The sequence below is a fragment of the Leuciscus leuciscus genome (genome assembly GCF_965113295.1).
Source record: "Leuciscus leuciscus genome assembly, chromosome: 8".
NCBI lineage: Eukaryota > Metazoa > Chordata > Actinopteri > Cypriniformes > Leuciscidae > Leuciscus > Leuciscus leuciscus.
The window spans coordinates 7,904,250-7,921,657 of NC_138732.1; the positions used below are offsets into that span (position 1 = coordinate 7,904,250).

A 17,408-nucleotide genomic window follows, 5' to 3' on the forward strand; every position below is an offset into this window, starting at 1 on the left:
TGTGTAAATATTGTATTTTTTAAATAATTAATAATATTATTAAGATATTTAATATATGAATAAAATTCAATAAAAATTATTTTTAGTAAATATGACTAATTTCGCAGAAGTTAGACAACCTATAGTAATTTTTGTCTTTAAGTCCCCCCCCCCCCCCCCCCCCCCCCCAAAAAAAAAACCTGCAAAATTACTATGAGACATTAAAAACATATTAATGTTTTTAATGTACTTGCATTTTAATGTACTGTACCATTACCATAATAGATCTTTGGTAAATTAACATTAGTTCATGCTTTAGCACAATACTTTTACAGCACTTATTAATCTTGATTATTACTATTCGACAAATACTACTACATTGTTACTATTTCAAGTTGTATAAATGAACATTACATTAAAAAAATGAGCAATATGAACAAATCTGAATTAACAAACGAACATTATGTATATTTATTAATTAACATTAAAGATTGTTTTGCATAGTTCTTCCTTATATGCAATGGTTAACTATACTCTGTAAATTGTTACCATTCTCAGTATCAACATCAGTCTAACTGTGATTTGGCAATTCAAATGTAGCTGTTTTGTTATGCCAATGAAGCACTGAAACAGGGAGAGAGGGAGGAGACGAGGAAGGAGAGCTGGAGTGAGGAAGTCTGAGAGAGGGAGGGAGAAAGAATGCTATGATGTCACACGGGTGCACTCAAATACAAAAGCAGGCGAGAGAAAGAAACACACTCTCACACACACACACATACACACACACACACACACATGCTGCTGCCTGTTTCACTCACAGAACTCCACTGCACACTCCTCCAGCTCAGAATGTGAGTACTAGTTCACTTTTCTCTCTTTCTCAGCAGACTTCATGAGCTGTCTCTTTGTCCTCCTCTTTTTCATTCTCTCTTTCTCTCGATCTCTCTGTCTCATCTCTCTCTTTCTCATGTGCTGCTGAGGAACAGATCAGACTGTTTTTGGCAGAGTTACAGAGCTCCTGATCTGTCTAACGGCTGCTTTCTCTCTTGCTTTGTTTCTTTTAGTTGCTCTTTTGCCAACTTCCAGAGTCTTTTGTGTCGTGAGTCTTTGTGTAAACGTCTGTGTCTTTAGTCTATCCTTAACATTCCCGAATTCAAAGTCTTCTCTGATGCATCATCACAGTTTTAACATGTTATTTCAGCTGCATTCTAACCTTTCATGCTCAGATTGTTGGTTTTGCTTGAGTAAACTCAGAGTTGCTGTGCTTGCTCCATATCACTCTAATTAAAAAGCACAGATGTTTATTAATTTATTGCTCCTTTGTCTGTTTTGAATGGCTTTGTTAGTTGTTTGGTGTGGAAACATGTCTGACCTGGTGCATGATTGGTTTTGAATACAGAGAGGCTCTTTGTTTGAGAAATGGTAGAAAAGTAGGATTAATTTCTGGCAGAGAGAAATAAAGAGAGAGAGAGAGAGTTTTAAGGACCGAAATGTTGTATAATCTGTGTAAACAGCAACAGAGATGGAGCTACTGAATGAGAAACAACTAAATAAAAGTGAATGATGGAGAGAAATATAGATGTGCATTTAGCTTAAGTCAACAGAGAAAGGAAAAAACACACAGAGATCTGGCATTAAAACTGACTGCTATTCTGGATCACAAACCCTAAAACATCAAACCCCACAGCTGTTCAGAGGAACCCCCACAGGGAAGAAAAGCTCAATGAGAATCGCTGTAATATGTGAAGCACTTCTCATAGACAGCAGTGAGATTAATAGAGGGAGTAGTAATCTCAAGTATGACCACTAGAGCTTCAGATAAGATCTCAACAGTGTCTCAAACTGCACCGCTCACTAGAAACAGTGTTCAGAAGACACTCCTAGATTCAATTCAACTAATGAAAAATGTGTTCACAATTCAATTATGATGTCACAAACAGATCAGTCTCTCAAAATGACAAACATGTCAAAATGACTCGGTCAAAAAAAAAAAAAATCAGTCAAAAAAACTTTTAAATTAATTTTTAAATCATCAATACCAACAATTTTTCTCAGGGTTACTTCATTTGATCTTCAAATTTTTTAAAAAAATAGGTGATTTATTTTTTAGGAGTTTACTTTGTTTTATGATTTTCCTGACACATGACAAAACTTGCATGTTGGTCTTGCCACGGTGTATAAACTGTTTTAAAAACTTTTAAAAACATATTCATCATTACAGAGGCATATTCAAGTCATTTAGTATGAATTGAGATTTAAAAGATACTGCTGGACAAAACGAGAATCTAGATACACTAAAAAAATGAATTTAAAGTCATTAAAGAAAGTTTTTACACACAATTTAATTTTGTTTAGTTGGGTCAACACAATTTAGTTGGTTTACGTAGGTTGGTTGGTTGAATAGGCTACTCTAGCATGTTTAACTTAACTAAAACTTTATGTTGGTTCAACTTGATGTGTATATTAATTTACTGAGACTTAATTTTCTTATGTTTAAACAATCAGTTTTATTCATTATTATACACAATGTCGCTATATAATGAACAATTAAGAAAAGACTGGTGTCAGTGTTGACAGGTGCCACTCATCTGCATAATGGTAACCACAAAATTCAAAAACATTACAGAAATTCCTCTAAACATCTAACATAACCGAACATTAAACACTAACATGACAAAATATTTCCCTTAACTGAAAAATACATAAAATAACACTTTAATCCATAAATTTACTCTCCTAATTCAGTCCCTTGCAAAGCATGCTGGGAACTACAGATCTACTGCCTTAGTTAGTTCATCTAGTTTTAACACACATTAATTGCATAAAGTTCAGTTTTAAATATATTAGGTTGACTGAACAATTAAATTAAGTTTTGACAAAATGTAAAAAAAAAACAAAAAAAAACTTAAGCTCATTTAATTAATTAAACTGAGCAAGAGGCAAAAAAATATTTTAATAACTGAGATATTCAGAGATCTCATTTGGGATTTTTCTTTCCTGTGGATCAATATGAATTTATTATCATGATCTTCCAAGAAAAAAAAACTCCTCTCAAAACAAAATGGCAACATCTGAGAGCTTCATTAAGCCTGACTAAAGAGAAATAAAACTGCTCTCTGCTCGCTTCAGAAACAGGAAATTAGAGTGGGAAGCTTAATTGTTTTACTAATGAAATCAGGATGAATTAATGCAGAGATATAAAGAGTCGCCCATAACGAGGGGCTGAACAAAAATGGCAACAGATGCTGTAATGGATCTTTCTTTTCGTTACCTCCTCCCATTTCTCTCCCTCTCTTTCAGACTGGAATCACATGGCCAGAGTGTGGGACAAGAACGAACTCGGCAGGAGGATCTAAAATGCCAATCTCTGAAAGATAGAGGGAGCTTTTGTTTGAGGAAAGGGCGATAAGAATTTCCAAAAAAAGAAGCTGCGACTCTTCAGCGAGTGATTTTGTATACCAGCACACTTATTCAAAAGCCTTCAACACATATACAGAACCAACATGCTGCAGCAAATCCTAGCTGACATGTACATAGACCCTGATGTACTGGAGGCCCTGAATGACGAACAGAAGAAGATCCTGTTCTTCAAAATGAGAGAGGAACAAGTCAGGCGCTGGAAGGAGCGGGAAGAGGAGGATGGCAAAAAAGAAAAGCTCCGGCAAAAGAAAGGTATGAACTTACACCCTTTCTAAAAATACTGCCACATCTGTCATTCTGTGAGGAGACAAAAACTATTTACAGAACAGCTGAATATGCTTTTGTGTGACTTTGACAGTGTTTGTTGTTAATAACACATTCTTTTGTGTGTGGCATCATAATTGGACCTCACAGACCCAGATGGATATATATATATATATTGGGCGTATGAGGCGATAATCTTTCTTTTGTTCCGATGACGTGTTTTGTTTCGGCCTTTACTCTGAGTTCTTGGTTAGCTTCTTATTTGTTAAATCCAGACGATTAGTTGATGAAACATTGATTGAAATGTATCTACACAAAAGGCTTTCTACGCAAAACAAAACTTCAAAAATCACGTCTGACCCACTCCGTGTCTCCCGACATAATCAATACATTCACTTTCATATTCAACATAGATTAAATTAAACCAAAGTTATAATATTAAAACATAAATATGAAACTAAATACGTTTTCTTTAATGGCTACTACAACACGTTTCAATAGTTAAATTGAACCCTTTAGAAGAGTGATCCCAGTGAATATACGGCTACACTCACACAGCATGTTCAGTTCTGTTAGGAGAGAGAAATACACTAGTGTTCACACACAGTTCAGGTATTAAACATGTCGGACCTGGTGCATGATTGGTTTTGAATACAGAGAGGCTCTTTGTTTGAGAAATGGAGAAGTAGGATTAATTTCTCAGAGAGAAATAAAGAAAAGAGAGAGTTTTAAGGACTGAAATGCTGATGGAGCTATTAAATGAGAAACAACTAAATAAAAGTGAATGATGGAGAGAAATATAGATGTGCATTTAGCTTAAGTCAACAGAGAAGGGAAAAACACACAGAGATCTGGCATAAAATAGACCGCTATTCAACAGCAGTCTGGATCACAAACCCCCCCCAAAAAAAAATTTAAACTTCAACTGCTCAGAGGAATATTTTAACCAAAATATCTTCTTTAACCCCCACAGGGAAGAAAAACACAATGAGAATCGCTGCAATACAAGAATAGTTTCTCCAAGATAGTAGTGAGATTAGAATAGAGTAGTAATCTCCTCTAGATCTTCAGATAAGATCTGAGTGTCTCAAACATGCTCAAAACTGACATGCGTCATCGGAAAACAAAAGTTTCCGCATCAAATGCTCAATAAATGCCTGGACGGATACAGAGGTCGACAGATGTCACTGACTTCTGCTTGTTTTACAAAATTACAAACAAGTCAAAATGACTCAGGTCAAATCTGTTTTCACACGTATAAAAGTGATGAATTTTAAATACATTTTTAAATCATCAATAGTCAATAACAAGAATTTTTCTTAGGATTACCTCATTTGACCTTCAAAACAGAAAAAAAGAAAAAAAAGAAAAGAAAGGTGACACGTCAGAGTGTTTGTTATTAATTACGCATTCTTTTGTGTATGACATCATAATTTGACCTCACAGACCCACTCGGGTATATATTGAGCGTATGAGGCAACAATATTTCGTCTTGCTCCGATGACGCATTTCAATAGTTGAATTGAACCCATAGAGACATTTTTGAAGAGTGATTCTAGTGAATACGGCTATAGTCACACAGTTCAGTTCTGTTAGGAGAGAGAAATACACTGGTGTTCACACACACCTCGGGTATTAAAGAGACAATCGCTTTACATAACATTTTTAAAAGCAAATTAATTTAAATATTTGTATTATATTGTTTCTTTTTATAATAATTAATAACTAACAATAATAATAACAACCAATAATAATCATTAATAATGGGCTTCCTAATCTTCCTCCTCCAATTATATCTCCATTTGATTTTCCCATTTTATTACTGAGAGCAGCCGGTAAATCTAAGGTTTCTAGACTGATTTTTCAATATTTTGTATAATAATATTTTTTAGGTTAGGGTTTATAATAAAATATATTCTATTAAAAGGACGCATGTCTCCAATTGTCTTACCCTGTCAAAAAGCTCAAACAAAGCAAACACTTTAAAAATGTTATATTCTGTAGATTATGTCATTTATATTATATATTTTCAGAGTGAAATTAAGTTAACGTGCGGCATTAACAGAGCCGTATAGACACCTAAATCATTTATTTAAAATGTTAAAAATTCCTTAAAAAGCTAGAAAATTTCCATAAAGGTGTCTTTTTAAAAATGTATTCACCATCCACTGTCCTTAATTTTTGTAGAAACCATGATAAAAAAAAAAAATCAGGATTCTATGATGAATAGAAAGCTCAAAAGAACAGCATTTAATTGAAATAGAAATATTTTGTAGCATTATAAATGTCTTTACTGTCACTGAATAAAAGTATTAATTTCTTTCAAAAACAAAATGGTGTACCGACAGTGCATTTCAACACATTTAGAGCCTGATTTAGTGAGATCACCCCTTGCTGTGTGAACCTAGCCAATCAGAAAACGAATCACTTTCATTAAATATCTACTTACCCTTTTAAGCAAGTACAGCAAACACGCCCTCACTGGCTTAACAGGAAAATCAACACCTATGCAAAATGATGCAAAGTAATTTGAGGTGATCACATATTTTTAAGGCCAAAGGAAATGAAGTGACCCAAAAGAGTCACATAACATAACCGCGGACACATCCTGCAGCTGCGGGGGCGAAACCGGAGACAAATTCCAGCTTTTCAACACTGGCCTTGCACCCTCAACACAACACTCACTTACTGTTTATCTCCACAGCATCAGCATTCAAGTAGTTCAGCCTTTTTTAGGATCTAACCCCTGTCGACGTAAATTCCTCTAAACATTTGAGGGCTTTCTAACGCTTTAAAGCCTGAGGATGTGTTTTACAAGAGATTTGGGAATGGAATGTTTTCGGGGAAACGGAAGACATGCGAAAACAGAGCAACCTGGAATAGAGAGTAAAAATAGAGGCCAATAATATGGTTAGCAAATGAGGGTATGAGGAAAAACTCTTGACAACAAAAATGTGCGTAACTCTGCTTAAATATACAGTACAGGCCAAAAGTTTGGACACATTACTATTTTTAATGTTTTTGAAAGAAGTTTCTTCTGCTCATCAAGCCTGCATTTATTTGATCAAAAATACAGATTTTTTTTTTTAATATTGTGATATATTATTACAATTTAAAATAATTGGTTTTCAATTTATTATACTTTAAATTATCATTTATTTCTGTGATGCTAAGCTGAATTTTCAGGATCATTACTCCAGTCTTCAGTGTCACATGTGACATCCAGTCTATATCACATGATCCTTTAGAAATCATTCTAATATTCTGATTTATTATGATTGTTGGAAACAGTTCTGCTGCCTAATATATTTGATGAATAAAAGGTTCAAAAGAACTGCATTTATTCAAAATAAAAAAATATTTTCTAATAATATAAATCTTCTTTACTATCACTTTTTATCAATTTAACACATCCTTGCTGAATAAAAGTACTGATTTATTTCAAAAAAAGAAAGAAAAAAAAATACTGACCCCAAATTACTGACCAGTAGTGTATATTGTTGTTACAAAAGATTTCTATTTTTAAAACATTTGCTTCTTTTTTTTTTATTATTCATCAAAGTATCCTAAAAAAGTATCACAGGTTATGAAAAAATATTAAGCAGCAGAACTGTTTCCAACTTTGATAATGAATCATCATATTAGACTGATTTCTAAAGGATCATGTGATAGGCTGGAGTAATGATCCTGAAAATTCAGCTTTGCATCAAAGAAATAAATGATAATTTAAAGTATAATAACTTGAAAACCAATTATTTTAAATTGTAATAATATATCACAATATTAAATTTTTTTCTTCTGTATTTTTGATCAAATAAATGCAGGCTTGATGAGCCGAAGAAACTTCTTTCAAAAACATTAAAAAAATAGTAATGTGTCCAAACTTTGGGCCTGTACTGTACATCAGATAAACATGCTTGTAACATCTGTGAGAACTTGAAGCCAAGATCTCAGGCTGGGAAAAAACATCCATGACGATGGAATCCAACCCAACAGGAATGGACAGTTAAAAGAACATTTGCTTGGGGACGTTAATGTGAAGCGTTCCTATCAATAGCTCTGGTTTTCTCCTCCGGCTTCAGTTTCTCATCTCGTCACGTCACATGGGCTACATGTGACACAAGGCCTTTGTGATGCGTGTTTAGCCTCTGCACAAAAGCGAGCCGCACACTCTCATTAATTTACTCCAGTGTGACATGAACACAGTCAAATCTCTTTCTGTGCTCTTTAGCTTTTCTCTCCGCGGACGCACATGGCAGGGTTCACAGTTCATGTCAATGGCAGCATTGTGAAACGCAGCTGTGTCGCTCTTTCTCTCGCTCAACACTATGTGGCTGGTTTCAGTCGTCTCAGCTGATACCGTGTGTCAGCTCTGCGTCAGGGGTAGTCCAGATAAATAACGTTGTTGAAGTTTCTGTTGGCAGTTCTTTCTGTACACAAACACACAAAACTACGAGCTATTGCTGGAACTTTGTACCTGAGACTCTTTCGCTGCCCACAATGAGGCCTCTTTAATACGATAAGTGTTTCTCTTAGACGGAGAGCAAATGGAGATTTAGAGGTGTGTTCTAGACTTAAGCCTATGGAAATACTTCAGATATCTAATACATGTCAGTGAATATTAGCAACAGGATGTGATGTCACACTCCAGGACATACACAATCTACTATAGCGACACTTTAAACTCTTAAAAACCATTTCCTCCCTGTTTGATTTTCATCAATGAAGTCAATCTGTGAAATATAGATCATCAATTGGTTGGATGTCTTTCTGCAGTGCAAGTTCAGAGTTCATCAAACCTGAGTGTTTGTATGAGCATATACTTGCATTTACGATCTCGCATACACATATGCATTATTGGACGTGAAAGGAACATAAAATCGAATGTGACAGTCGCTTGAGTCTAATGTTTTTTCACTATAGTCTCACATTTGTTTCAGAAATTATCTCAACAACATCTCAAACCGTGCTCTCATTTGCCAAGTCACATTGCACAATATGCAATCAAAGTCAGAATATAAGCTGTTATGCATGTTTTCATCGCTTCTCACCTTTTTGTCTCACCGTCCACACAACAACACTGGAAGACCTAACCTTTCCAGCAGTTAGTGATTTACTAGGATAAAAAAAAAAATGTTATTACAAAATATCTACCAGATAAAATATTTTAGAGCTTGGCATAAATAAATAAATAAATAAATAAATAAATAAATAAATAAATAAATAAATAAATAAATAAATAAATGTTTATCAAATTTATAAAAATGACCAAGGAGTTAGAGGATCTCATTATTTATAGGCTATAACTTTTCCCAATCTTGAAATCACACTTTTAATAATTAGGCTTCCTTATAAGTAGGTTTTTCAAAACTCTGGAAATCCTGGTTCATCAATTTTTTTTTGTTTTTTTGTAGTTTTTTGTAGTTTTAAGTTAACTTAATGCTTGTTTTGTCTTATTTAAAATTGTTTCATACCATCTTGAGGCCCCTTTAGGAGTTTTCTGAGGCCCCCTGTCAACAAGAATCTAATTTCTGCCTATTTTAAGCAGTTTAAATGGACAATTTACACAAAAATGTAAATCTGTCATGTGATCATTTACTCACCGTGAAGTCGTTCCAAACCTGTTTGATTTTCTTTCTTCTGTGGAACACAAAAGATATGTAAACACTGAGACATATTTGACATACAGGTTTGGAACGGCTTGAGGATAAATGATGACAATTGATTATGAACAAGCAACAAGAGACAAAGAAAGAGACCAGAAAGAGTAACTTCCAAGCTATAAACATCTCTTCTCCTCAAACGTTGGAGGGCGTATTGACTTTTATTTGTACGTTTTATTACATACAAAAGCTCAACTATTGATGGGTTATGTTCCTTTTACAAGGTGCAGCTCTAATCTCTCTGGCCGCATTAAGCCCTGGGCAAAAGTGAAGAAACACTCCTCAAGAAAACATATTTATCATCATCCTGTTACATCACCTTTCAAATACAAACACCTTGTTTTGAGTGGCATGGGTGAACCTAGGCAACAAGCAACACAAACACACAAATAAACACACACAGATCTAACCATTAGCATGCAAAAACACCTCCTTAAGATGTGTGCCAATTTTTATATTATCTAACTTGCATAGTTTCATCTGCACATACTGAACATTTCTGAGATTTCTAACAGAAACCTTCTCTAAATCCGTCCTTGTATGGATGTGAGGCATCTGATCTGCCTCGTCTTAAGATCGTCAACCTGGAGAACTGGTTCTTTTTACGTAACCCTTTCTGAAGAAGCCGAAGGGTGTTAGGTTTTCTCTTACGTGCATGCAAAAGAAAGGAAAAAGAAAAACAGATCGTCCCCTGCTGGAACAAACTGTTCACGCTCGGAAATTCTTGACATTTTTCTCTCTAATTCCCACAGCGATCTCTGTGGTATTAACAATGTACTTTTTAGATTATGTAGTTTAGTTGAACTACGGTCCCATATGATCCGCACAAGGATCCTCTTTGTGTGCCTTGCAGTATTACGTAAGCACCACATTTCAGTTGATCACACTTCATTTCATGCCTTCAAACAATTCGTGCAATCTGAGAAGGTTAAATCACACTGAAATAATGATGAGGGTGACTGGGAAAGAGTCACAGCTTTTGTGAGTTGGTTTAAGTGTCTGTAAGGTGATAATACAATCATGACGAACACTGGCATTTGCATCTGCACACTGAATGACATTAACACGCTTCTAAACCGGAGTGGATGACCTAGACGTGTACAGGATCAATTTCACTCAATGGCACAGCGCCCTCTGTCTGTGAAACGGACACGCTACACACTGTAATCATGGAAATCAAGGGATCAGGGTTTGGCTGGTTAGCATCAATGCCTGTAGAAAGCCATCTGTGTCTCCCCCCCCCAAAAAATATTGTGGCAAAATACAATTTTAAAAGAAATATGCTTTACGCTGGTCATTCCAGGTTCTTTGGGTTGAGAAAAGAAGATCTAATTAACATAAAATTACAAACTATTAAACCTCAAAAATACCCAGATGTGTGTTCAAAAAGCAATATAGGGACTAAATGTGAACTGTTGTGCATCTCCTTAGTCTTTGTAGCTTAATTGTTTCTGTGTTGCTCATTTATTTAGTGCATCTCAGATATTGATTTTCTTGACATGTATATCATTTTGTCCTCAGGCCCTTGTAAAAGTGTGAGCTGGCGGCTGGGCAGTGACGGCGACGTGCATGTGTGTATTATCGGAGAATCGGATGAGCTCAAATCTCCAAAACTCATCCTGTCTGAGCTGAGGGACAAGACGGCAGCCAACCCTAACAATATCAACAGGTACAACGCCTTCTTACCGCCAGAATATCAGCAGGCAGAAATATACTATTGAAGGGATTATGAATATCACAATAGACCAATCAGAGTCAAGTATTTCAAAGAGCTATAAACCTCAATAATATCAGCAGGAAGAAGTACACACTAACTAACAAACGGCAGGTAAAAATATAGTCTATATTTAGTCTTACAAGGCATTTGCCCACCGGCAACTATAGTTGCCATTTGGACTTTTGACTAAGTATACAAAAACTATATATCTCTTGTAAGATTTGTTTTGTTGGGATGATTCTAGAGACCTTCATGATTATGTAGATATGTAAATGTCAATAAAAAATACTTATTAGTAACATGAAAATGACCTTTCTTTGGGAGGGTTTGCCTTCGCCATGCTTCCTGGAAGTAGGGGTAGGAAGTTGACATCCTCATGTGACAGGAAGCAAGTGAATACCTTTTTTTTTTTTTTTTAAATCCTTTATTTGGTTGTTTGCTTGCATGTCATTGAGACATAGAACAAGGATAACATCTAGAAAAATACTTACAAAAGTAAAATGACAACTATTCACTGCGGCAACTATAGTTGCCGGTGGGCTTAAAGGATCCTAAAAAAGGTTCTATATGGAGAGATGTCTTAAATACTTTAATGTTCAACAAGTTATTTTACAGATAAAAAATGTTTCGAGCTGCTTGTTTAATTAAAATAAAAGTGGATTAAAACAAACCTAATTAATAAAAACTAAATCCAAAACGATGATGGTATATAACTTCTAAAAGGTTCTGTATACGCCTGACAGAAAAGGTTCTGTAAATATTCTATTATTGTAATTAATAGCAATACAAATATTCAAATCAGAGCTAAATGTGTGTTTTTCTTTGTTCACAGAGCAAAAGCAGAATCTGTGAAGAGCAGCTTGACCAAACCCAACAGAGCACAACAAATCAGCACAGAACCAGGGATCCAGCTACTGCTCAAGGTGTGTGTGTGTGTGTGTACTAAATAATGTATTTATAAAAATTGTAAAAAGTTATAGGCCTACTGTTAGGACAGTGCTTCTCAACTGAATAAAAAAAAAAACATGTAAAAAAAGGTAATTGTGAATTTTTATCCCACAATTCTGACTTTTCTTTGTTGCAATTGCGAGTTTATATCTCGCAATTCTGACTTTTTTTCTAAAATTGTGAGATAGGGGCCTAAACTTGCATTTGCGAGTTATAAAGTCCAATTCTGAGGAAAAAAGACTGACGTTTTTCTCCGAATTGCGAGTCTATATCTCACAATTCTGACTTAATAACTCACAATTGTGAGAAAAAAAGTCCGAATTGTGAGATAAAAAAGTCGCAATTACCTTTTTTATTATTTATTCTGTGGTAGAAACAAGCTTACTGAATAGTAAAACTGACCATTTAAAAAAATTATCCGATTTATTGTATTTAATGAGTCGTATTTTCTTTTACTCTGTGTATTTTTGAGGATCATGTCACAATCTGTCCCTGTTGACATCCGTCTAATTTGACTCCTTATAAATTTGCTGGACCACATGACCTGTAATGTCAATTACACTGGCTTCTAAGGGCCCTCCAAAAAACTGGTTTCACAATTTTGGGTCACGAAGCACCAGATGAGAAGCACAGGGTTAGAATAAAGGACATGAATAGCATTAGCTTGAAACAATAGACATCAGTGGAAAGTCCCCAACTATGATAGCACACGTGTGTGATGTGAGTGTGCATGATCGGTATGTGTTCAACTGAGTGAGCGCTAATGTGATTTGACATATGAATGTGCATTTATGTGAGAAGATGCACATACACGTGTGTGTGTGTGTGTGTGTGTGTGTGTGTGTGTGTGTGTGTGTGTGTGTGTGTGTGTGTGTGTGTGTGTGTGTGTGTGTGTGTGTGTGTGTGTGTGTGTGTGTGTGTGTGTGTGTGTGTGTGTGTGTGTGTGATATTAATAATAAGAGCAGCAATAATAATAAGAGGATGGGTGTGTGTAGTTGGACTGGCCAAGCTCCCCTGAGCAGATGGTTTAGAGCCTGGGCAGAGAATTAAACGGTATCAGATGGCATCAGTGCCACAGTGCCAGAGGGAATACACACACACACACACACACACACACACACACACACACACACACACACACACACACACACACACACACACAACACTCCTTCTCCTCTGTTTGTGTCTCTGAATTTGTCAACTCCGATTTTATAAGTGTTTACAAATGAGTTTCTACAAATCTGCCCCAGAAAGCAGAGGAGCTCAGCGATTCTCCAACAGTCTCAGATGAGTCCAAGCAGGACAGCGGTTCCGATCAGTCAGCTGACGACAGCAGGGGCCAAACAGACGACTCAGACTCAGGCAGTGCGGAGGAGGACACGGGCCTTTACAGATCACACATGAGCAACAGCGAGACAACAGTAGCAGACAGACTGGGAGAGATTCGACTGCACAGAGCAATGAAAGAGCAGCTGTCAATCAGCAACCAGACACGCCCCCTGGACACACCCACACCAGACAAAGGTAAGAGTGACACTGAAGAAGAGTCTGAATTAATGCAAGATATTATTTCAACAATCAACCACAAAAACACTAGAACAAGCCAAACTGAAAGCACAGCACAACATTATTAACATTTATCTGCATCTAATATAATAACAATCACAATGGATGGATAGGTTAGGATATTGGTTTTCGATTCCCAGGAGGTCAAACTAAACTAATTTGAGTTATTTTATTATCTAGGCCTATTTATTCTATAAAGAATGCAATTTTTCGTTGTTTAATCTATTTTCTATGAGGTTTGTGACCAATATTTAAGACATGTCTAAATACATTTTGAAACCCTAATTTGTGTATTTTTTCAACCTTCTATGAACATTGAATAAACACCATTTATAAAATTGAAACTAATATACAATATTTTAAAATTAATAAGACACACACACATATGCGTCAGTGATTTTTTTCTTTCTTTTTTTGAAATAAATGTATACTTTTATTTTCCAAGGATGTGTTAATTGATATCATAAATAAATGCTGTTCTTTTTAACTTTTTATTCACCAATGAATCCTGAAAAAAGTATCACAGGTCCCAAAATAATATTAAGCAAGCAGCTGTTTCCAACATTGATGATAACTGAGCATCAAATTAGCATATATTAGAATGATTTTTTATAGGATCATGCCACAGAAGACTGGATTAATGATGCTGAAAATTCAGATTTACATTACAGAAATAAATTATATTTTAAAGTATGTTAAAATAGAAAACCATTATTTTAAATTTTAATAATATTTCAAAATATTACTGGGTTTTTTTCTGTATTTTAATTCAATAAATGCAGCCTTGATGAGCAGAAGAGACTTCTTTCAAAAACATAAAAAAAAGAAAGTTTCCAAACTTAAACTATAAACATTATACACATTTTTTAAAAATATATATATATCAGAAAATGAACAGATAATCTGGGAATTAACGATCTACATTTATATGTGGTTTATGGCCATTTTACATTTAAAAAGGGACTTTCATGATGTAATCAATGTAAAGTTTAAACGAACAGCAAGCGCCATCTAGTGGACTTCTAGTATCATTAACACAACCAACAGCGAGCCTGTAAGCCAAGGCCTGCGTGCGCCACCTGCAGGACACACCAGTCACTGCAACACTTTCCTTTGTTTACCAGCTGCGGCTAATATTCAAAAACAGGCAACTTTGCGCTGGTGTTTGCGTGCTAAAATGCTGCTTTGTTTACAGACCAACACAAAAACTACAACCAAACTTCTTTAGAAACAGAAAACAAACACGAGTTTAAAGGATTCCAACATATTAACGTACCTGTGTAACTGTTACCTGACTTTCAGCTTGGGAGGTCAGATGTTGGTCAGGTGTTGTTTGTGTCGTCACCTTAAATAATATTGCACTTACATAGTAAGTTTTGTTGTTGTTGTTATTAAAGTGGATACATGATGAATTGAGTGTGGGTTTGTGTGTGACTCAATCTGTGCGTGCGCGCGCGCGCATACGTGTGCGCCGGAGCGGGAATTTGCACTTATCCCACGTTTCCATGGCGACAGCAAACGCAGTCAGGGGGTCACGGCTGCAGGGAACGGCCAGAGAAACATCAACAGGAACCACGGCTCAACTCATGAGAGGGAAAGAGAGACGTGACAAAACTAGACTGCTCCCATTATAATCAGCTCAGCTGTGTAGTTAGAACCAGAGCCGTTGGGTAAGAACGATCTAGTGTTTGCACGTAGTAGCCTACCGCTTGCGTCACGATCTCGACGTCATACATTTTTCCAAGTGCCCGAAAATCATTAATTTAAAGGGATAACGTAGTTCACCCACAAATTAAAATTCTGTAATTACTCACCCTCATGTCATCCCAAAGATGAATTTGTTCATCTTCGAAACAAAAAAATGAAGATCTTTTTTGATGAAATTAGAGATTTCTGTCCCTCCATTGACAGCTACGCAACTACCACTTTGACGCTTCAAAAAGTTAAGAGATTGTAAAACTAATCCTTATAGAGCGCTTAAGTCCAAATTTTCAGAGGAGACTCGATCGCTTTATATAATGAAAAGATTTAATTTAAATCTTTTATTTAAATGCTTTTATTTCTATCCCTTTAAGATTTAGGTTTACAGCGACCATTGCAGCGACCGGAAGTTGTTTATTTTCAACCTGTGACAGCTTTTGCCAATGCGGTGTGAAACGTGAAAATGCTGCTTGAAGCCATTAAATAAAAGCATCCAATACCAGAACATTTTCAAATATGCATATTATATATATGGGTCAATGGCACGACGTGCATATTTTGTGTCAAGTGCATTATTTCCTAATTTGATAAATTCATGACATATATCCCATTATTCTATAAAATGTATTGAGTTAAAATGAATTTTTAGTACATTTAAATAAGTTTTCTTATCTTAAACCCCCAAAATGTCAGGTGGTGCAACTGTCCGAACAAATAAACAGACTAAGAAAACTATTTAAAATGGTGTCTTAATAATAAAAACTAAATGGCATAATTTTAGGTTTGAAACCTTTCATATAAATTCATTTTATAAATATCAGTAGTTTTAAAGCTGTTGAGATAATTGAAAAACTTTTGTCCAGCAATTTGTATATCCTCAAATGTCAGAGTGGCAACTGCAAACATTTCACTTGACTGACATTTTAAAGACAAATTACTTTTTTATTCAAACTTTTAAAGTGCATAAACGTGAGTGTGAATGTCTCTAAAATGTCTTGTGCTTTGTGTTCTCAGATTGGAATAGGTTATTTGGATTTATTTTAGATTATCTGGAACAGTGTATTTATTGCTGATGATGACTTTGCCACATTGCACCTGGTTAGATCAGTCATTTTCATTCATTATGGTAACGGTCTTGTGGTGCCGCGTCGTTGCTTGCAACTTAGAAATAAAGGTTGCATCACATGAATACAAGGGAAAAAAACTGCATGTAGAGGGCATAGTAAAGACCCCCATGTCATTGTAGAGGTAGAAAAAAAGTTCTGCCAGAGAGTTGGTCTCACAGGAAAAGCGTGAAGGGAGTGGAACTCCAGGCTTAGACCCCTCAGGGAAAGTCTAAAAATACAGTTCTCCCCTGGCCTCTCCTCTGAGTCTCGCTCTCCACGGCATCTGTCTCTGAAGTCAACCACGGTCCCCACGAGCGTCCTCCTCCATCTCTCTGTTTCTACCTACTTCTACCTCAATCACCCCTTCACCTATTCCCTGACCACCTGTCTCACCCCGTTTAACACATTCAAATTGAGTCATCACTCCCATAGCCTTTACCCTCTTCCTCACGCTTGTGTTATTTGTACTCTCTTCGTCCTTTACTTTCTTCCTCTCACTTTTTTCTCTTTTGCCTGCTGTCACTCTCCTTGCTTCTCCCTCTTGTGACCTCTAGACCTGCCTTGAGTGGGTGGAAAGGAGGATCGAGAGAGAGACAGCTGTGGATGTATTATAATCCCCGGCGGGCTTGTGTCAGGGGTCTAACAGCTTTTTAAAGTCAGCAGTGATTTACAGACAGTCAAAGTCTCGTAATCATGCATTTCTGCTTGATTATTTCCTTAGTCTTGACCTCTCGCGAGGTCCTTGTGGCTCTGAACCAGATCATAGCCGCGCTCCTGCACGGAGCGATTAATCACATCTAACAAATCAAACTGTTTGTTTATATAATATATGTGTGTGTATATACACATACATAATTTACAAAAATAAAAAAGTTATCTTTAACAATCCTAATTATATATTTATATATAATATAGGTCACACTTTAGGGTCCAACTCTCACTATTAACTACGACTTTGCCTCAATGAACTCCTAATTACTGCTTATTAATAGTTAGTTAGGTAGTTGTTAAGTTTAGGTATTGGCTAGGATTAGAGATGTAGAA

The 17,408-nt window shown here is 35.8% G+C and overlaps 2 protein-coding genes across 3 annotated transcripts in view; one reads left to right on the top strand and one right to left on the bottom strand.

Annotated features, from left to right (window-relative positions):
* psd2 (pleckstrin and Sec7 domain containing 2) overlaps positions 1-17,408 on the bottom strand; it is an 82,198-nt gene that overhangs the window by 64,400 nt on the left and 390 nt on the right. For both annotated transcript variants that reach the window (XM_082176947.1, XM_082176946.1), the window contains exon 1: positions 14,834-17,408. This exon is cut by the window's right edge and continues 390 nt beyond it. The gene's annotated coding sequence lies outside the window, so the exon portion shown is untranslated. The remainder of the gene's footprint in view (positions 1-14,833) is intronic.
* The window catches only part of LOC309504120 (uncharacterized protein), a 17,673-nt gene continuing 936 nt past the window's right edge, over positions 672-17,408 (top strand). Inside the window, exons 1-5 of the mRNA XM_082177149.1 lie at positions 672-830; positions 3,280-3,651; positions 10,848-10,995; positions 11,876-11,966; positions 13,242-13,515. Of these exons, the coding sequence (XP_082033275.1) occupies positions 3,483-3,651; positions 10,848-10,995; positions 11,876-11,966; positions 13,242-13,515 (682 nt within the window). The 5' untranslated portion in view covers positions 672-830; positions 3,280-3,482. The remainder of the gene's footprint in view (positions 831-3,279; positions 3,652-10,847; positions 10,996-11,875; positions 11,967-13,241; positions 13,516-17,408) is intronic.